General features: G+C 43.2%; 1 protein-coding gene across 1 annotated transcript in view; it reads right to left on the minus strand.

Annotated features, from left to right (window-relative positions):
• ANO10 (anoctamin 10) overlaps nucleotides 1-19,015 on the minus strand; it is a 156,393-nt gene that overhangs the window by 87,995 nt on the left and 49,383 nt on the right. Inside the window, exons 6-8 of the mRNA XM_089690671.1 lie at nucleotides 16,299-16,868; nucleotides 9,808-9,863; nucleotides 1,261-1,335 (exon numbers count right to left, since the gene is read on the minus strand). Of these exons, the coding sequence (XP_089546797.1) occupies nucleotides 1,261-1,335; nucleotides 9,808-9,863; nucleotides 16,299-16,868 (701 nt within the window). The remainder of the gene's footprint in view (nucleotides 1-1,260; nucleotides 1,336-9,807; nucleotides 9,864-16,298; nucleotides 16,869-19,015) is intronic.

A 19,015-nucleotide genomic window follows, 5' to 3' on the forward strand; every position in this document is an offset into this window, starting at 1 on the left:
AAACTGACCCTTTGTTTAAAAAATTCTGGAGACCCCTGCTATAGATGTACTCATCTAGCTAATGGATCAGATAGCTTAAATAATGATCAGACATCACCAACCTAGTGTTTTCATTGTGTTGCTCAATATTATAGGAGGACAGTATAGAAACCGCCCACCTGGTTCTACAGTGTTGTTCTCTTGCTGGATGGACCCGCAATGCATCTTTTTGTCGCTGGACAATCGCTGGTGAGCAATAGTCTGCAGGGTTTTGATCAGCAAGTGAGTGATAACAGAGAGCCAGGTTAGTATCAGGTTAGCACTCTACCAGCATTGCTTGTCTTACATGGGATTTAATTAGCCATGGGCCTTATTCATGACAACTGTAAGGAAAAAAATAAGGCAACTGCCCAAAGCGATAATGTCACTTGAGCTTTTCCAGATCTGAACTGTGAAAATTAAACAAAACTATGTGAAAAAATATTATGAGTTTTTACGAAAAGAAAAAAAAAGTGTTGCTGTAACTGCTTCAAAAGTGTCAGCTGGTCGTGTCCAGCTAAGGCTTAGTGCACATCTATGCGTGTTGCGATTGATGTGTTTTTCTGACATGCTTTGCGTTTTTGAACATGAGTTTTTGATGCATTTTGAAGGGGTTTTTTGCTGATCAGAAAGTATTGACTGCATCTTTGATGCAACTTTACACTCACTGGCACTCAAAGTCACATCAAAGTAGTACAGGAACCTTTTCAAAGTTGCTGCGACTTTGAAAATGTTCCTGCAACTACTTTGACTCAACTTTACACTCTCTGACACTCGGAGTCGTATCAAAATAGCGCAGGAACCTTTTGGAAGTCACTGTGATTTTGAAAAGGTTCCTGTACTACTTTGGCACTCAAATAGCACCAAAGTAGCATCAGAGAGGTTAAAGTTAAATCAAAATTGCACGACTGTAGTACGTTTGTGCAAAACGCAGAACGTACTAAAAAAATGCATAGGTGTGAACTAGGTCTACGACTGTTGTCATCCTGTTAAAGGAAATGGAAAATCAAAAGATCCACTTTGGGACCAATACAGCTAATAAAACTATGTTACAGAAGGACCAAGATAAACAAAGACTGCTGTGTTATTGCAAATGACAGAATGCACCATTTATGTCTTTTTTTATTTTTCCCATAGTTCTACTTTAATTTCATTTTTTGTTTTTTAGGTCAATAACTGACACACGGTGAATTCACTGATCATCCAAAAGCTAAAAGGAAAACCTCTGAGTAATGCTCTCACCTGTTTTAACAGAGGCAAATTGTACATAACGAAGGCAATGTAGAAGAGTGATGAGAAGCAGTTAACACTGTAGAACTGGAAGATAAGATAAACAATTATTAATACAATCATCAATAATCTACTAATGTAAATACATTCAAATCTGTCTGATGTAAAAAATATAAAAATTATTAAAAATATTTAAACTTTTTAAATTACATTTTCTACATTCTCATCGTGTATTAATCAAGGTACATGCACACAAACATTTGCAGGTGCAGAGTAGCTCTAGTTTAGAACTCCCGGCAGTGGCTCTCTCTCTTTAATTGAGAGAGAGGCAGCAGTGTGAGCCATTGGTTCCTGCTGCTGTCAATCACAGGCAGTGAGGAGGGGGGGGCGCACAGAACTGGCTCGGAAGCGAATATGAAAGAATATGAATGAGTGCCTCCATAACAAGCAACTTACTATAGGGGCACTCGGATGAGGAGTCCAGAAGAGGAGGATCTGGGTTGATCTGTGTATAACCACTGCATTTAGCAGGTAAGTATGACATGCTTGTTATTTTTTTAAAAACTGCATTCAGAAACACTTAAATTGAGAATAAATAATTTGGTGCATACTACATTTATCAATATTTGGTGCTGAGTGAAATGTGTATGTGGATCATTAGCTGTATGACAAAAATTGATTATTTCATTACATGTAATAGAGAGGGGTTATAGTTAGCTTTACTATAAAGGGTTCACACATGCCTGCACGCTAAAATGATATGTGCTGGCAGGTGTCCATTCTGTGCCGGCTGTGCTCTGTAACAATGCAAGGCACTGTTTACTTTTTTCTTTTCAAACTTCTTTTGAACTGTCAAAGTGACATTTTAATAATGTCTATCTACCAGAAAGAAGCTGCAAAATGGTGAATGGTGCTGCCATCAGCTCAGCATGTCAGAATTTTTTCACGCTGCTCATTACGCCAGCATTGTGGTGTGTACGGGCCGCATGGAAAACATTTGTTTTCCATGTGCCCTTGCAATGATTCACGTTGCAGAAAAAACCCAGTCACCACGCATAATGTAAGCAGGTCTTAATTATACCGTGAAGTCTGTTACACGATTGTGATATCAGTTACAGACTTTCATACCTGAGTGGTGAGGTCAAAACCTTTCCAGTATATGTGTGCCACGAGATGTAATTTTTTTCAATGATATTTCGAGATGCAATGGGTGGTGCTGGATATACAAGGGGGCTCTTGTTAGGATTTTTCTGATCTGTGGTTGCAAGAGTATTCCTAAAGTACACCTGTCATGGGAAAAAGTATAAGGGGCAGCCGATACTGGTTTCCTTCTGAAAATGCTACTTGTCTGGTTGTGGCTATTTTCAGTCCAAAATCCAGATCCCAAACAAGTATGCTGTAAAGCACTGCCAGCGGTTTTCATTTTTATACTGCTTCCAGATTAGTGATTCAGAAAGCAATAAAGCATTAGTAATAGTGGTGAGACCCTCCTGCGCTCCAAATAGTGTGTTTAAACAATTAAAACAAATTAAATATATGAACCCCAAACAGCTGCTAGCATTAAATCATATACCAGTGATCAAGTGAATATAAACCATATAAATGCTGCGCTACATTCAAACTAATTAAGTGAATGTGGAATCCAATGACACAAATCCAATATAGTGACAATATTAGTGAAATAAATAATACGTGCTTACTGATAACAAAATTATCAAATAAAACACCCAAAAAGATGAAAAAACACAAACTTAAACCTATACGCATGTGCATGAAAATACACATACATATAATTACATCACACGTGCAAATGTGAAGTGAAATAATGGTTACTTATTAAACGCAAACAAAAAGTCCAATGTAAAAATGTTGAAGGTGAACAAAACTGTAAACGGTGTTTCCAATAATACTGTAAAGTGACCACAGGTGAAAACAAATCGTGCAGGTATCTGGGTGTAGATAGAGCTTATGAATCCAACCACCTTCTGGATTAGCCTCTCACCTCATCACTTCGACCCTTGCGGATCAAAGAGCAATAATGGATCCCTCTCACAGATCCTCCAGGTACCACAGCACTCCAGAAACGCTTTTCAGGATATAATATTCCCACTCAAGCTCTTCTCCAGGTATAGGTGAAATATCAATCTCTCAGAACAAAACAGAGGAATCCTCCCATAGTGTAGTATATTTATTATACCATAGGAACATAGGAACATAAAACTTTTTGGTAAAAATTCCACTTACATAGCAGCCAGTCCACGTGGACTGGCTGCTATGTAAGTGGAATTTTTACCAAAAAGTTTTATGTTCCTATGTTCCTATGGTATAATAAATATACTACACTATGGGAGGATTCCTCTGTTTTGTTCTGAGAGATTGATATTTCACCTACAGTTGTGGCCAAAATTATTCAACCCCCACTGAAATTGAGTGTTTTGGCCAGTTTGACATTGCTTTTGATCATTCAGTCATCTTGCTTACATTTACATTAAAGAGGCACTTGTAGGTCAGACAAATATAACATAACAGTTATAATGAAATAACCACAAATGTCTTTTCTGTGCTCACAGCATTATCAGTTTTATTCAACCCCCAAGTGACATTCAATCTTAGTACTTAGTACAGCATCCTTTTACAGTTATAACAGCTTTTAAACGTGAAGCATAGCTTGACACAAGTGTCTTGCAGCGATCTACGGGTATCTTCGCCCATTCTTCATGGGCAAAGGCCTCCAGTTCAGTCACATTCTTAGGCTTGCGCACTGCAACTGCTTTCTTTAAGTCCCACCAGAGGTTCTCAATCGGATTTAAGTCTGGTGACTGCGATGGCCACTCCAAAATGTTCCAGCCTTTCCTCTGCAACCATGCTCTAGTGGACTTGGAGGTATGCTTGGGATCATTGTCCTGTTGAAAGGTCCAACGTCTCCCAAGCCTCAGGTGTGTGACGGACTGCATCACGTTTCCATCCAATATCTCCTGGTACTGAAGAGAATTCATGGTACCTTGCACACGCTGAAGCTTCCCTGTACCTGCAGAAGCAAAACAGCCCCAAAGCATGATTGACCCTCCACCATGCTTCACAGTAGGCAAGGTGTTCTTTTCATCATAGGCCTTGTTCTTCCTCCTCCAAACATAGCGTTGATCCATGGGCCCAAACAGTTCTAATTTTGTTTCATCAGTCCACAGAACACTATCCCACAACTTTTGTGGTTTGTCCACATGGCTTTTGGCATACTGCAGTCGACTCTTCTTATTCTTTGGAGACAGCAAGGGGGTACGCCTGGGAGTTCTGGCACGGAGGCCTTCATTACGCAGTGTGCGTCTTATTGTCTGGGCTGAAACTTCTGTACCCACATCTGACAAATCTTTTCTCAGTTCCTCAGCAGTCACACGGGGACTTCTCTCCACTCTACGCTTCAGGTAGCGCACAGCAGTCGAAGTCAGCATCTTCTTTCTGCCACGACCAGGTAGCGTTTCAACAGTGCCCTTTGCCTTGAATTTGCGAATGATGCTTCCTAAGGTGTCTCTTGGTATGTTTAACATCTTTGCAATCTTCTTATAGCCATTGCCCTTCCTGTGAAGAGAAATCACCTCTTCTCTTGTCTTCCTGGACCATTCTCTTGCCTTCACCATGTTTGTAACCACACCAGTAAATGTCTAGAAGGAGCTGAGTATCACAGTCATTTTAAAGCTGCCTAATTGGTGCTTATTATGCTTGATTGCTGCTCGGTGACATCCACAGGTGTTTTCAATACCTGATGGAAAGCACCTGTATGAACCTCTGTTCTTCAGAGTGGTAGTCTTTAAGGGGTTGAATAATTGTGGCAATGAAGAAACCACATAAGAACCATTTACTACTGTATTACATAAACAATTGATGTCATTTTAGTTGCATTTGGGTAGTTACAACGTCCTTGTAGGATTTGATTCTGAATACAATTCCAAATGTACACTATAGTCCCTAAACCCCTTTACAGCATTGGGGGTTGAATAATTTTGGCCACAACTGTATACCTGGAGAAGAGCTTGAGTGGGAATATTATATCCTGAAAAGCGTTTCTGGAGTGCTGTGGTACCTGGAGGATCTGTGAGAGGGATCCATTATTGCTCTTTGATCCGCAAGGGTCGAAGTGATGAGGTGAGAGGCTAATCCAGAAGGTGGTTGGATTCATAAGCTCTATCTACACCCAGATACCTGCACGATTTGTTTTCACCTGTGGTCACTTTACAGTATTATTGGAAACACCGTTTACAGTTTTGTTCACCTTCAACATTTTTACATTGGACTTTTTGTTTGCGTTTAATAAGTAACCATTATTTCACTTCACATTTGCACGTGTGATGTAATTATATGTATGTGTATTTTCATGCACATGCGTATAGATTTAAGTTTGTGTTTTTTCATCTTTTTGGGTGTTTTATTTGATAATTTTGTTATCAGTAAGCACGTATTATTTATTTCACTAATATTGTCACTATATTGGATTTGTGTCATTGGATTCCACATTCACTTAATTAGTTTGAATGTAGCGCAGCATTTATATGGTTAATAAAGCATTAGTATCAGCATCACAGTCAGGGAACTAGCATTTGAGCATTCCCAAAGAGAAATGTCAGCAATGGCAGCCTACATCCTCTCCTGACGCTGCGTACATTATCAGGGTTGATCGACTTGTGAAGAGACGGATTCTACTGGAGCACTTCAGAGGTGTACTATAAATTCATGTTGTTATTATTATTATACAGGATTTATATAGCGCCAACAGTTTATGCAGCGCTTTACAACATAAGGGCAGTACAATTACAACACAAATTAATACAGGAGGGATCAGAGGGGCCTGTTCATTACAGCTTACAAAATAAATGCCATAAATAGAGTCCTATCTTTAAGAAGCATCAATTCATGACAAAATAAAGAACCAGAATGCTTCTGGACTTAGGATTACACCTTCTTTCCCAGAACTGCAGGACCACCACCTAGCCTCCCTCCCACGATAACCCCCTCAACTCTCCCCTCCTCTGACCTTGAAACCGCCCTGACCCTCACCACACCTAACATCCCGCACACTAAAACCTCCACAACACTCCACTTCTTCAGCCTTGCTACCACTGAAGAGATCACTAAGGTCTTCTCAGAAGCCCGCCTCACCACTTGCCCCCTTGACCCTGTCCCCACACAACTCCTCCGGTCTTCCTCCTCCTCCATTCTATGCTCCCTCACCCACATCTTCAATCTCTCCCTCTATACTGGCACATTCCCCTCCCCCCTAAAGCACGCGCACATCACTCCCATACTCAAAAAACCCTCCGACCTGAGCAACCTTAGACCCATCTCCCTGCTGCCATTTTCATCCAAACTCCTCGAGCGATTAGTCTACAATCGCCTAAGCTCCCACCTCAATGACAACAACCTCCTCGATCCACTACAGTCTGGCTTCCGTCCCCAACATTCCACCGAAACCGCGCTACTCAAAATCACTAGTGACCTGTTAACCGCCAAAGCTAATGGCCACTACTCAGTCCTCCTACTCCTCGACCTCTCCGCGGCCTTCGACACAGTTGACCACCCCCTCCTCCTTAATAAACTATACTCCCTTGGCATCAGAGACTCCACTCTCTCCTGGCTCTCCTCCTATCTATCTCAACGCTCCTTCAGCATTACCTATAACGCTGCCACCTCCCCCTCTCTCCTTCTCTCTGTTGGGGTCCCCCAAGGCTCTGTCCTCGGGCCCCTTCTCTTCTCCATCTACACCTCCTCCCTTGGCCAACTGATACACTCCCACGGCTTCAACTACCACCTCTATGCTGATGACACGCCTCACCCCTTCAGTCTCCGCCCGAATCACCTGCCTACTGAACGACATATCAGACTGGATGTCACTCCACTTCCTCAAATTAAACCTTTCCAAAACTGAGCTCCAAATTTCCCCCCCAGCCTGCGCCCCACCCTCTCCATCACGACCAACAACGCCACCATCAGTCCCACCCCGCAAGCCAATGTCCTAGGTGTCACTCTAGACTCAAATCTGTCCTGCCAACCCCATGTCCAATCGCTGGAACCTCATACAGACTCCACTTCCGCAACATCTCCAAAATACGTACGTTCCTAACCCCAGACACTACTAAACAACTCATTCACTCCCTTATTATCTCACGACTCGACTACTGCAACTCCCTCCTCACCGGCCTAACTCATCACAGACTATCTCCGCTTCAGTCTATCCTGAACTCAGCAGCCAGACTCATCCACCTCACCAACCGCTCCGCATCTGCCACCCCCCCCCGGTCATTCCCTCCACTGGCTCCCGATTGCCCAACGCATTAAATTCAAACTACTAACACTGACGTACAAAGCCATTCATAACACTGCCCCAAACTACCTCACCGACCTGATACCCAAATACCACCCAACCTGTACTCTTCGCTCCTCACAAGACCTCCTACTTTCTAGCTCCCTGGTCTCCTCCTCCCACGCCCGACTGCAGGACTTCTCCAGGACTTCCCCCATCCTCTGGAACTCACTACCCCAATCCATCAGACTGTCACCTACCCTCCTCACCTTTACGCGCACCCTGAAAACCCATCTCTTCAGGGAAGCCTACCCCACCCTCACCTAACAGCCGATCTCCTCCACTCCTCCTACCACTCCATCCCCCACAGCCACCTCCTCCTGTACCACTATCCCCTCCCTCCTAGATTGTAAGCTTGAAAGAGCAGGGCCCTCGAACCTCTCGTATATTGTTTTGTTACTGTATTGTCTCATTTATTGTCCCCCACTATATTGTACAGCGCTGAGCAAACTTTTTGGTGCTATATAAACACTGTATAATAATAATAATCACATAAACTGTTCATGAAGCAACCCTGTAGAAGGGATGATTTATAATTCCACTCCTTTTTTAATGCCAATTGTGTTCTGTGCAATTGGTAGTATTGGCATTAAACGTTTACTAGAAGAGACATTCATAGCTCAGCAAAAATATGAAGAGGCCTTGAAGAGGGCATATGTCACTTACATCACCCTGCTCCTAAAATGAAAACCTCAATGCTGCATAGAGGAAAGTAACAGCAGCAACACATTTTAATTAAAGCCTCAGGATATCCAGGAATGGAAGCTGGCCCAAACTATTTACTACATTACAGTGATTGTAAACCTAAATATATTTTCTTTAAAAATAACAAACATGTCATATTTACCAGCACTGTGTGCTGGTTTTGTACACAGCAGCCCCGATCCTCCTCTTTTCAGTTCCCCCACCGGCGCTCTGGGCACCTACCCCCCCCCCCCCGACTGCCCCCCAGCCTCATGCTTTAGGGGAACTTGTGCAGGCTTGTTCCCAAGCCACTCCCTGTGTGTCCATTGACACATGGAGCATGGCTCAGCCCTACCCCTGCTTCCGCCTCACTGGATGATTGACAGTAGCGGGAACCAATGGCTCCCACTGCTGTCTCTGATCCCATGATGAGGGAGAGAGCAGAGACAGTCTCTGCTTTCTTGGCACAGCTCTGGATTGATATTGGGCTCAGGAGAGGAAGAGGGGTGTAGCTGTGCTCATAGAATGCATTTAGGTAAAAAAGCTTCAGCCTTTAGAATCACTTTAACCGATGCACTTGCTGGGTGTTGTATCACCTGTCAAAAGAGAGTGGGGCTGAGAGTTGCCCAGCCATTTACAGGAAGCTTTGTATTCTAGAAAAGAATACAAAGCGTCCTCTGATTGGCTGAGGTGAAAAGGCATGTGTATGATGCCACGATCTTCACCTCAGCCAATCAGAGGATGCTTTGTATCCATTCATAGAATACAATGCTTCCTGTAAATGGCTGAGCTGAAGATTGTGATCAGCTTGGGCCAAAACAAACTATTTAAAAGGGACACTAAACATGAAGTTAGGCTTTAAATATGTGGAGCTATGATCCTGGGTGTACATAGGTTCCATATTTGATCTGTATAGTGACTGTTAGATTGGAGTATTAGATTTTAATTTGAATCTTAATGAGATAGTTGGAACACTCTAAACACCATTAATAGATGCATATTGCAAAAAACTGTAGCATCGTGAACTCGGTAACTTGTTTTTTTTTTGCATACGTTGGTTGAACTTATGTTCACTGTCACTTTCCAGTTTACATTCCTTTCTCATTCATTTGAGGTTTTTATTGCACTCTTCTCCAATCAAAGCAATAAGGGAGCCAAGGGAGTTCAGGCGAACCTATTATTATTTTATAATTCTCGAGTCCACATACAGGAGCTGACACCTAGGACACTAGGAAGAAGGCACATATTGGCACAGATTGGCACATATACCAAGAGACAAACGAGCAGGCAGCAATATAGGTTCTCTTACTAATTTAAGTATTAGGCTTGTGTTCACACCATTATGAAAAAAAACTCTCTTTAGCATGTTCACTTTTGTACCTGAGGAAATACTGCTCTACAAACTGCATTAATCTAGTTAAGGAACAATAACAGGGGTGAGAAGTCACAAACTTATGATGACTACATTAAGCTCTCTTTATCATACCACACATTGCAAATGAACAACAAACATAATGGACACTTACCACTAAGACCTTGAGCACCAAGTGGTTTTGATATGTTGACTCCAATCTATGATTTTCTGCAGGAAGAACATATTTGCATTAACATTCATTAATAAGTAAAAAGATTTTCTGAAAATTGCACATAAAGAAGATATAGTATAAAACCATGCTTTAAAATGCATTGTCATAATGACCCAACATATGTGATGTTTTAAAGCCTAACTTCAGTTTCTGTTTTTTTTTTTTTTTGTTTACAAACGATTTTATTGTACAAGAGTAGACAGTAAAACAACAGCACATTTTTAAAGTGATATTGTCAACAAAAACAAGGCACTTTTGAAAAGTACAATACATAAAAGTATATTAACATAACAAAGAAGATAAAAGAAAAGAGGAAGTTACGACTGCATGAAATACGTAAACGATAAAGTAGGTTGAGTGATTCATCTGTCAACAGTATATGTCAGCCAACTTTTACTGGGGATGTTATTAAGCATGCAATAAATGTCTACAATCTCTCCATGACTCCCATTTTTTATCGTATAAGTGCATCTTATCCAGTAGGGTATAATGAATACGTTCCATAAGCATTACAGCGTCAATTCTGTGTAAAACGGAGTCCAAGGGTACAACATTGGACCTCCAATGTAGGGCAATAGACCATAAAGTGGCAATACATAATGTATGTATCAATCTCAGAGTGGCATCAGAGACCCCTGGGATATGGGCCCCCAATAAACAGGTCTGCATGGACAATCATATCAGGGAACCCGACAATGAGGCAGCCACTTCAGAAATGCTACGCCAGATCAAAGATATGTTCGGGCAATCCCAAAATATATGAACCAAAGTACCTGTGCAGCCACAGCCCCGAAAACATAAAGGGGACGTTTGTGGGAACAAAACATGTAGTCTTGACGGGGTATAATACCATCTGGTTAGAACTTTAAGGGCCGTCTCACGAACCGAAAGAGATCTAGAGCTCTTGCATATATTATCCACCATGGAATCCCAATCCTCATCTGAAAGAGTGATGCCACAATCCTCCTCCCATTTTCGTCTGTACAAAGGGGGAGTATGAAAAAGACAGATCAAAAATTGGTGATAAAGATCTGAAATAAGACCCCTACCCCTGGGAGAGTCACGGCTGATACGTTCAAAAAAAGAAATCGGAGAGGATGGGGTAAGGCCAAAGTGCACAGTAAAAAAGTGCCTAATCTGTCTATAACGAAGGTACTCACGAAGAGGAACATCAAACAACACGCGCAGCATATCAAAGGTAATATAAGATCCTCCTCTTTGGAAATCAGATAATCTGATAAAAGATCGATCATACCACCAACGAAACATGTGAGGGGAAGAAAAGGCTACAACAAAAGTAGGATCACCAAAAAATGACACACCTGGGGGAATAGGAGAGACTAAACTCAATTTAGATTTGTATTTGGACCAAAGTGTCAGCGAATGGGTCACTATGGAGTTATGAAAAATAAGCGATCGGGGGGAGATGTTAGACCATAAAATTCCCGGTAAATAAAAAGGACGTATCGACTGAGACTAAAACTTGATCCATGGGATTTGAGAGTTAATAGTTGCCCATTGTGACAATTGCGCAAAATGAGCCGAGAGGTAATATAGCCAAAAGTTGGGAAGACCGAGTCCGTTGTGAGCGATACAAAATGGATGAGGCAAAACGTGGATGCTTATTTCCCCAAATAAAATTATTAATAGTCCGCTGAAATTGATCCAAAAATGTTTTTGAGATCGGAACTGGAAGTGCTCTAAAAAGATAAAGCAGTTTGATCAAAATATTCATTTTAACCGCCGTGACTCTACCCAGAAAGGAGATATGATAACCATGCCAAATCTTCAGTAAAGTAGAGAGACGTGATACACACGGTGGATAATTAGCTGTAAACATATCCGAGTATCTGGGAGTGAGATTAATCCCCAGATAGGATATCCTGTCCTTGACCCAGCGAAATGGGAAAGAACTACGGAGAGATGCACTTAGGGAGTCAGGAACATTAACAGGCATAATCACGGATTTGGTAAAATTAACGGTGAGACCTGACACTTTGGCAAAATCGTTCAGTACAGCACACAAGTTAGGTAAAGAAGTCAACGGGTTAGTAATAAAAAGCATAACATCATCAGCATACATGTACAGCTTAAAATGTGAAACTAATAATGAATAGCCAGAAATATCCGAATGTGATTTGATCGCCAATGCCAAAGGTTCCAACACCAGCGCAAATAAAAGGGGTGAAAGAGGACAGCCCTGGTGGGTACCTCTACCCAATGTAAAGAAGTCAGAGTTACAGCCGGGAAGCCTTATTCTTGTTTTAGGAGAGTCGTATAGGGCATGTATGCCTGCCAAAAAACCCGTCACTGAAGCCCATTTTCTGTAGCAAGGAGAACAAGTAGGGCCAAAGAACACTGTCAAAGGCCTTGTTTATGTCCAAACTCATCAACAGAACCTCTTTGGAATGTAAATTGGCGTCTTGAATAACATTTAGAGTGAGACGAATGTTATCAGTAATAAATCTGTCGGGAATAAAACCCGACTGGTCTGGAGAAAGCAAAGAGGAGATGATAGGGGCCAACCGGTCCGCCAAAATACGGCTAAATATTTTCAGATCGTTATTCATGACCGAGATTGGTCTATAGTTTTGTGGCAAACAATGGTCTTTCTGTGGTTTGGGTATTAGAGACATGTTAGCCAACAACATCTCCTCAGGGAACTTACCCCCCTGTAAAACATCATTAAATAAAGTTATCAAGCAAGGAGCCAATGTAGAGGCAAAATGTTTATAATAGCTAGCGGTAAATCCGTAAGGACCCGGCGCAGTAGAGCGTTTAAGCGCGCTTATCGCACATGTTATTTCCTCTAAAGTTCAGGGGGCATTAAGAGAGGCAATCTGAGAGGATGAAAGAGCAGGGAGGGGTATAGAATCCAGCCATGAGTCTGAAAGAGGAACAGAATCTGACTGCGGAGGAGCTAGTAGTTTAGAATAAAAATTTTCGAAAATACCCAAGACTTCCTGAGGTAGAGATAAGATGGCACCTGAATTTGTGCGTAATTTATATACATGTGGGGGGCGCAGAGAGTGGTTCAACTTCCTTGCAAACATGGTAGATGCAGAGTTGCTATGTAATAGGAATGAGGCCTTCGACCAGCGGAGGGCCTTTTCAGTTTTTTGGGAAAGCAGGGCATTCAGTTCCAAGCGCTTTTGGGATAGTAGCTGTTTATTAAGTAGAGATGGATTAGCGACATGGCTTCAATAGTGTGCTTCTAATTTTCGGGTTAGAAGTAGTATTTGCTGCCAACGTTTTCTATTTCTGGACGAGGCCATGGAGATAAGTCGGCCTCGTAGGACCGCCTTGTGGGCTACCCATAGTGTGGCTGGGGAAATATCAGGGGTAGAATTAGATTGACAGTATTCCTGAAGAGATGTAACCACCTCCTGGCGAGAGTCAATATCAGTTAGCATAGAGTCATTAAGTCTCCAAGAGAAGGGAGTAGGTGCCAATCCCACAAACGTGATAGATAAAGCCATAATACTGTGATCCGACCAGGGGCTCAAATGAATGCAAGCTGTCCTAGAATTAGCTAGCAAAATAGGGGTACAATATATATAGTCTAATCTGGCATAAGAGTCATGCGGGTGGGAATAAAATGTGTAATCCCTGGCTCCTGTGTTGTGCGCTCTCCAGGCATCCACCAACTGGAGGGCATCTCATTTCTTAGTAAGGGATTTTGGGAAAGCCTGGGAAGAGTGCGAGGGGGAACTACGGTCCAAAAGAGGATTTGCCACCAGATTAAAATCCCCACCCACCAATAGATGGGGGGACAAAAACCTATCCAGAGCACCAAAAAATTTAGAAAAAAAGGTAGCTTGTGCTGAATTCGGTGCATAGACATTAGCAATAGTAAGTTCTCGTCCGCAGTCTCTGGTCATCTCCTGTACTATGTCCGCAGTCTCTGGTCATCTCCTGTACTATGTCCGCAGTCTCTGGTCATCTCCTGTACTATGTCCGCAGTCTCTGGTCATCTCCTGTACTATGTCCGCTGTCTCTGGTCATCTCCTGTACTATGTCCGCTGTCTCTGGTCATCTCCTGTACTATGTCCGCTGTCTCTGGTCATCTCCTGTACTATGTCCGCTGTCTCTGGTCATCTCCTGTACTATGTCCGCTGTCTCTGGTCATCTCCTGTACTATGTCTGCAGTCTCTGGTCATCTCCTGTATTATTGTCCGCAGTCTCTGGTCATCTCCTGTACTGTGTCTGCAGTCTCTAGTCAGCTAATGGCCATTATTCAGTGCTCCTACTACTTGACCTCTCTGTGGCCTTCGACACAGTCGACCACCCCCTCCTCCTTAAAAAACTACACTCCCTCGGCCTCAGAGATTCTGCTCTCTGCTGGCTCTCATCCTACCTGTCACAACGCTCTTTCAGCGTTACCTATAATGCTACCACCTCCCCCTCACTCCCCCTCTCTGTTGGGGTCCCTCAAGGCTCTGTCCTCGGGCCCCTTCTCTTCTCCATCTACACCTCCTCCCTTGGCCAACTCATACACTCTCACGGCTTCAACTACCACCTCTATGCCGACGACACACAAATCTATCTCTCAACCCCCCACCTCACCCCTTGGTCTCCGCCCGAATCACACACCTACTGAGCGACATATCAGACTGGATGTCGCTCCACTTCCTTAAACTGAACCTCTCCAAAACCGAGTTTCTTGTCTTCCCCCCCAGCCCGGACACCACCCCCCATTGACTTCTCTGTCACATCCAACAACGCCACCATCAAACCCGCCCCGCAGGCCAGAGTACTTGGTGTCATTCTGGACTCCAACCTATCCTTCCAGCCCCAAGTCCAATCTTTAACAAATTCGTGCAGACTCCACCTCCGCAACATCGCCAAAATACGCACGTTCCTAACCCCAGAAACCACTAAACAGCTCATCCACTCCCTCATCATATCACGACTCGACTACTGCAACTCCCTCCTCACTGGCCTGCCTCGCCGCTGGCTATCCCCGCTTCAGTCGATCCTGAATACGGCTGCCAGACTCATTCACCTTTCCAACCGCTCCATCTCCACCATCCCCCTCTGCCAATCCCTCCACTGGCTTCCGATTGCGCAACGGATCAAATTCAAAATCCTAACACTGATGTACAAAGCTGTCCACCATACTGCCCCGAACTACATCACCGACCTAATATCCAAGTACCGCCCAGCACGCACACTCCGTTCCTCACAAGACCTCTTTCTCTCTAGTTCCCTGGTCTCCTCCTCCCATGCCCGCCTCCAGGACTTGTCCAGGGTGTCACCCATCCTCTGGAACTCCCTGCCCCAACCCATCAGATTATCACCTACTCTCCTCTCCTTTAGGCACACCCTAAAAACCCATCTCTTCAGGGAAGCCTACCCCACCCCCTGCTAACCTGCCGACCTCCTCCACTCTTCCTACCACTCCATCCCCCACAGCTATCTCCTCCTGTACCACTATTCCCTCCCTCCTAGATTGTAAGCTCGAAAGAGCAGGGCCCTCGATCCCTTCATGTTTTGCATTGTATTGGTATTGTTCTGTCACATGTTCTGTCCCCTTTGTAATGTACAGCGCTGAGCAAACCATTGGCGCTTTATAAATACTGTATAATAATAATCTCCTGTACTGTGTCTGCAGTCTCTGGTCATCTCCTGTACTATGTCCGCTGTCTCTGGTCATCTCCTGTACTATGTCCGCTGTCCCTGGTCATCTCCTGTACTATGTCCGCAGTCTCTGGTCATCTCCTGTACTGTGTCTGCAGTCTCTGGTCATCTCCTGTACTATGTCCGCAGTCTCTAGTCATCTCCTGTACTATGTCTGCAGTCTCTGATCATCTCCTGTACTATGTCTGCAGTCTCTGATCATCTCCTGTACTATGTCCGCAGAAAGCAGAAGCAGAGAGAGCAGTATGTTTTGAGATGACCTGTCTTTTCTGGCTGTATTCACTATGGATCCCATCTTGAGCATAGTGCGGCACGTTCTACTATTTGTTCCTTCATGCAAAACCTGAAACTGACTGCACTGGTGTACCGGGTCCATTTGAATGCATGGAAAATGCTTTGCATGCATTTCCGATGATGAAAAAAGGCTCTAGACAGCATCTGAAAATGGAACAGTTCAAAAACGCTTCTAAACGCAAGCGCGGTTAACCGCGTTTACAAACGTTTGGCGTTTTAAACTCCGGGAAAATCTACTCTTGAACGCAAGTTTGGTGCGTTCAAAAAAACAACTGTAAACTCAACTGCCTGTAAATGACTGTAAACAACATAGTGTACATGGACACATAGGAAAACATTAGGGAGAGTTCAGGGGCTGCTGGAAAAAAAACGCTAAACAGCTCCTGAACGTCAGTTTATCAGCTGCAGTGTACATGAGCCCTAAAGCAATCAAACGCCCTCACTCTAATCAGTGCTTAGCTTTTTATATGCTATACTAAGAACAAAAGAAATCTTACCATAACTTGTCAGAAATTCTGCTGCATATCTGTAAATACGATTCATGATCTCGATCACAATGGCATACACTGTACTGGGCACAAATGTCACTACTGCAGTAGAAAATGTCTGATGCTCGTGGTGGTATTTCAAGGCCCAGGCTTCCATATCAAAGTAAATCATCATCACATAAAGGGCCAAGTACAAGCTGAGGCACACAAAAGGCACAGAAATTAGATATGTTCTAAGGCGTCTTTTCAAACTTGAGTAAGTTGGCTCTTTTTTTCCTGTAACGGGATTTGTACCCAGCACACCATGAAAGCCAGGCCTGGGTTCTTCAAACTGCCTCTTCATAAGTAGTGAACCCCATCGGTAGGTCAGTGTTGCACTGTAGCGCTTCCAGACCTCCAGGATAACAGTTGCCCATATCAGATTGAACATAGCAAATATCACATAGTTGTCATAGCTTTCCCATGTAAATGCATAATAAAGAAGTCCAACACTAGCCATTGGTAATAAGGCCCAAGTAAAGTATTCTAGGAATGCAAAGTATAAACCAATAGTATCTCCAAAATAATGCCGTATTTCATCTGCAAAAGAAATGTATAATTCATTAGAAATCAATGGAAGTCTACACTGTAGAGAACATATTCTAAAGACTAAAGTAAAAAGAACAGCATATGCAGAAATGTGCTGGCTTTTTACATTAAGGATGTAATCTGTCAAATTACCAGAAAAAAATTGTTTTTATTTTGCACATAGTTACACTTTAAACTTTTTTATTTCTCCAAAAATAAAAGAAAGCATGTTGCCTTAGCTGGTATAAATGTGTTTGTCTTTTACTTAAAGCTGAACTAAACCCATCGATTTAATGATTTTAAAAAACAGTTACATTCCCAGTGTATCGCCCTGTGGTGTACATAGTTGGTAAGAGTAGTCAGAGGCTTGCTAGAAGCCTGGTTTAGATAGATGGTTACTTCAGGTCAAACTGGAAGGCTCTACAGGCCATTTCTCTGGTACCTCTCCCTGCTATAGAAACTTGGAGAGGCTTCTAGAAGTCAGTAGGCAGAGGTGAGAAGGGGATGATCTACATATGTATGAGAGTCTGAATAATCCCAGGCAGGAGGCCTGGCAGTGTGGCAGACCAGCCCATAAATATGACAGAGCCTGGCCAGCAGGGAAGTCGGTGGAAGATGGAGTGCTGACAGGTGCTGCTGTGTAGCCTGGGAGGGGGCCCCAGAGAAGGGGGGGTTCTGCCTCCGGGCTAGAGGCTGGAAGCTGGAGGAGGAAAGAGGAGAACTGAAAGAGGGAGCTCCACTGCCCTGCAGTCCACCGGGGAAGGACAGCCTGCAAAGCTTGTAGAGGAACCAGCCCAGCTACAGAGGACTGAAAGCAGTTCTACCCACAGCTGCATGACAAGGACAGTGTGAGTAGCTCTACATCCCCAGGGCCTGGAACGGAGAAGTCTGACAGATGCAAGTTCTAGGCAAGTCCTCAGGAGACAGTGCATAGCTTACCCATACCCTTGTCCTGGGATCAGATACCGTAGCCAGGTGGGCTGGTATTTTGTTCACTTATGGTACTTGGAGCTCTTACAAAATAATGACTTTGCTAAAATCCATTCAAGGGGACTCAGAGCTCCTGCAAATTGCTTACTCTTCTGAAGACTGTCAGGGTTCTGGCTAAAACAGTCATTCCTTGCCATAGTCATGCCATTTTTGTAGTATTTTTACTTACACTATCCAAGTTAAACCCCCTAATAAAAGTACAAAAACAAGCCCATGGACTGTCTTTTGTGTCTTCGTACAAGTGGAAAATGTTTGTTGCTTGGCTGTGCAGGAAAAAAAGAGGGACCCAAAACCAGTGGCTCTTAAGACAGTAGCACAACAACAGCATGCCGGGAATGCTAATGGTCACATTTGCTTGTGCTCTCAGTTAAACTGTCAAACCATAAAATGACTGGTGTCATAACTGATCACATTTGCAGCACCATGCCAGTTGCAGGTCAAGCGAAGACTAAGACAAGGCCAATATGACAGACGGCTGTAAACAATAGGAGGGTTTAGTTCTGATTTAAGACTACATGCTTTCTTGCGAATGAACAGTGCTGATGGACTATTACAGGATGTTTAAAAATAACAGATATAATGGCAAGATTAAGGTGCAGCGCTAAGTGAAAGACATATAAATATTATACAGTAAAAACCATAAATTATACAATAAAAACCATAAATTAAATGGTGGTAGATAAATCCGTATAAAGTGCAATGTCACATGTCATCAATGGTGACTAGTAATGGATAAAATGTCCCAAGATGTATAGAGCCCACGTGAGGATCTAATGTGATCCTTGAATAGGTGCGTGGAGGACTTGATCCGAGGTGGCAGATGATAAGAGGTGAAATAAATAGATTGCGCACTCACCAGAAGTGCGTAAATAATACGCCTTTGAGATATGCCTGTCTCACCAGGTATAAATCAGTTCATCTGCATCCTCGTAACGGTCAGGATCCTGTACACCTTCTGGTCACGTCTAGGATAGGGTGCTCAGATACGTATCACCTTCAGGGGTTCCCTATGGAGCAGGCTCTGCGGATGAAGGCTCTCAATAAAGAGAGCCCAATAAGGGACACCACATAGTGTGATACCGTAGGCTAGTTTATTGTCAAAACAGGTGTAAACAGGTACAAGCATTAGAAAAGATATCACTGACCATATAAGATTCAGGATGGCCACC

The sequence above is a fragment of the Staurois parvus genome, unplaced genomic scaffold (genome assembly GCF_062004578.1).
Source record: "Staurois parvus isolate SC_StPar_1 unplaced genomic scaffold, SC_StPar_1.0 ptg000021l, whole genome shotgun sequence".
In the NCBI taxonomy this organism is placed as follows: Eukaryota; Metazoa; Chordata; class Amphibia; order Anura; family Ranidae; genus Staurois; species Staurois parvus.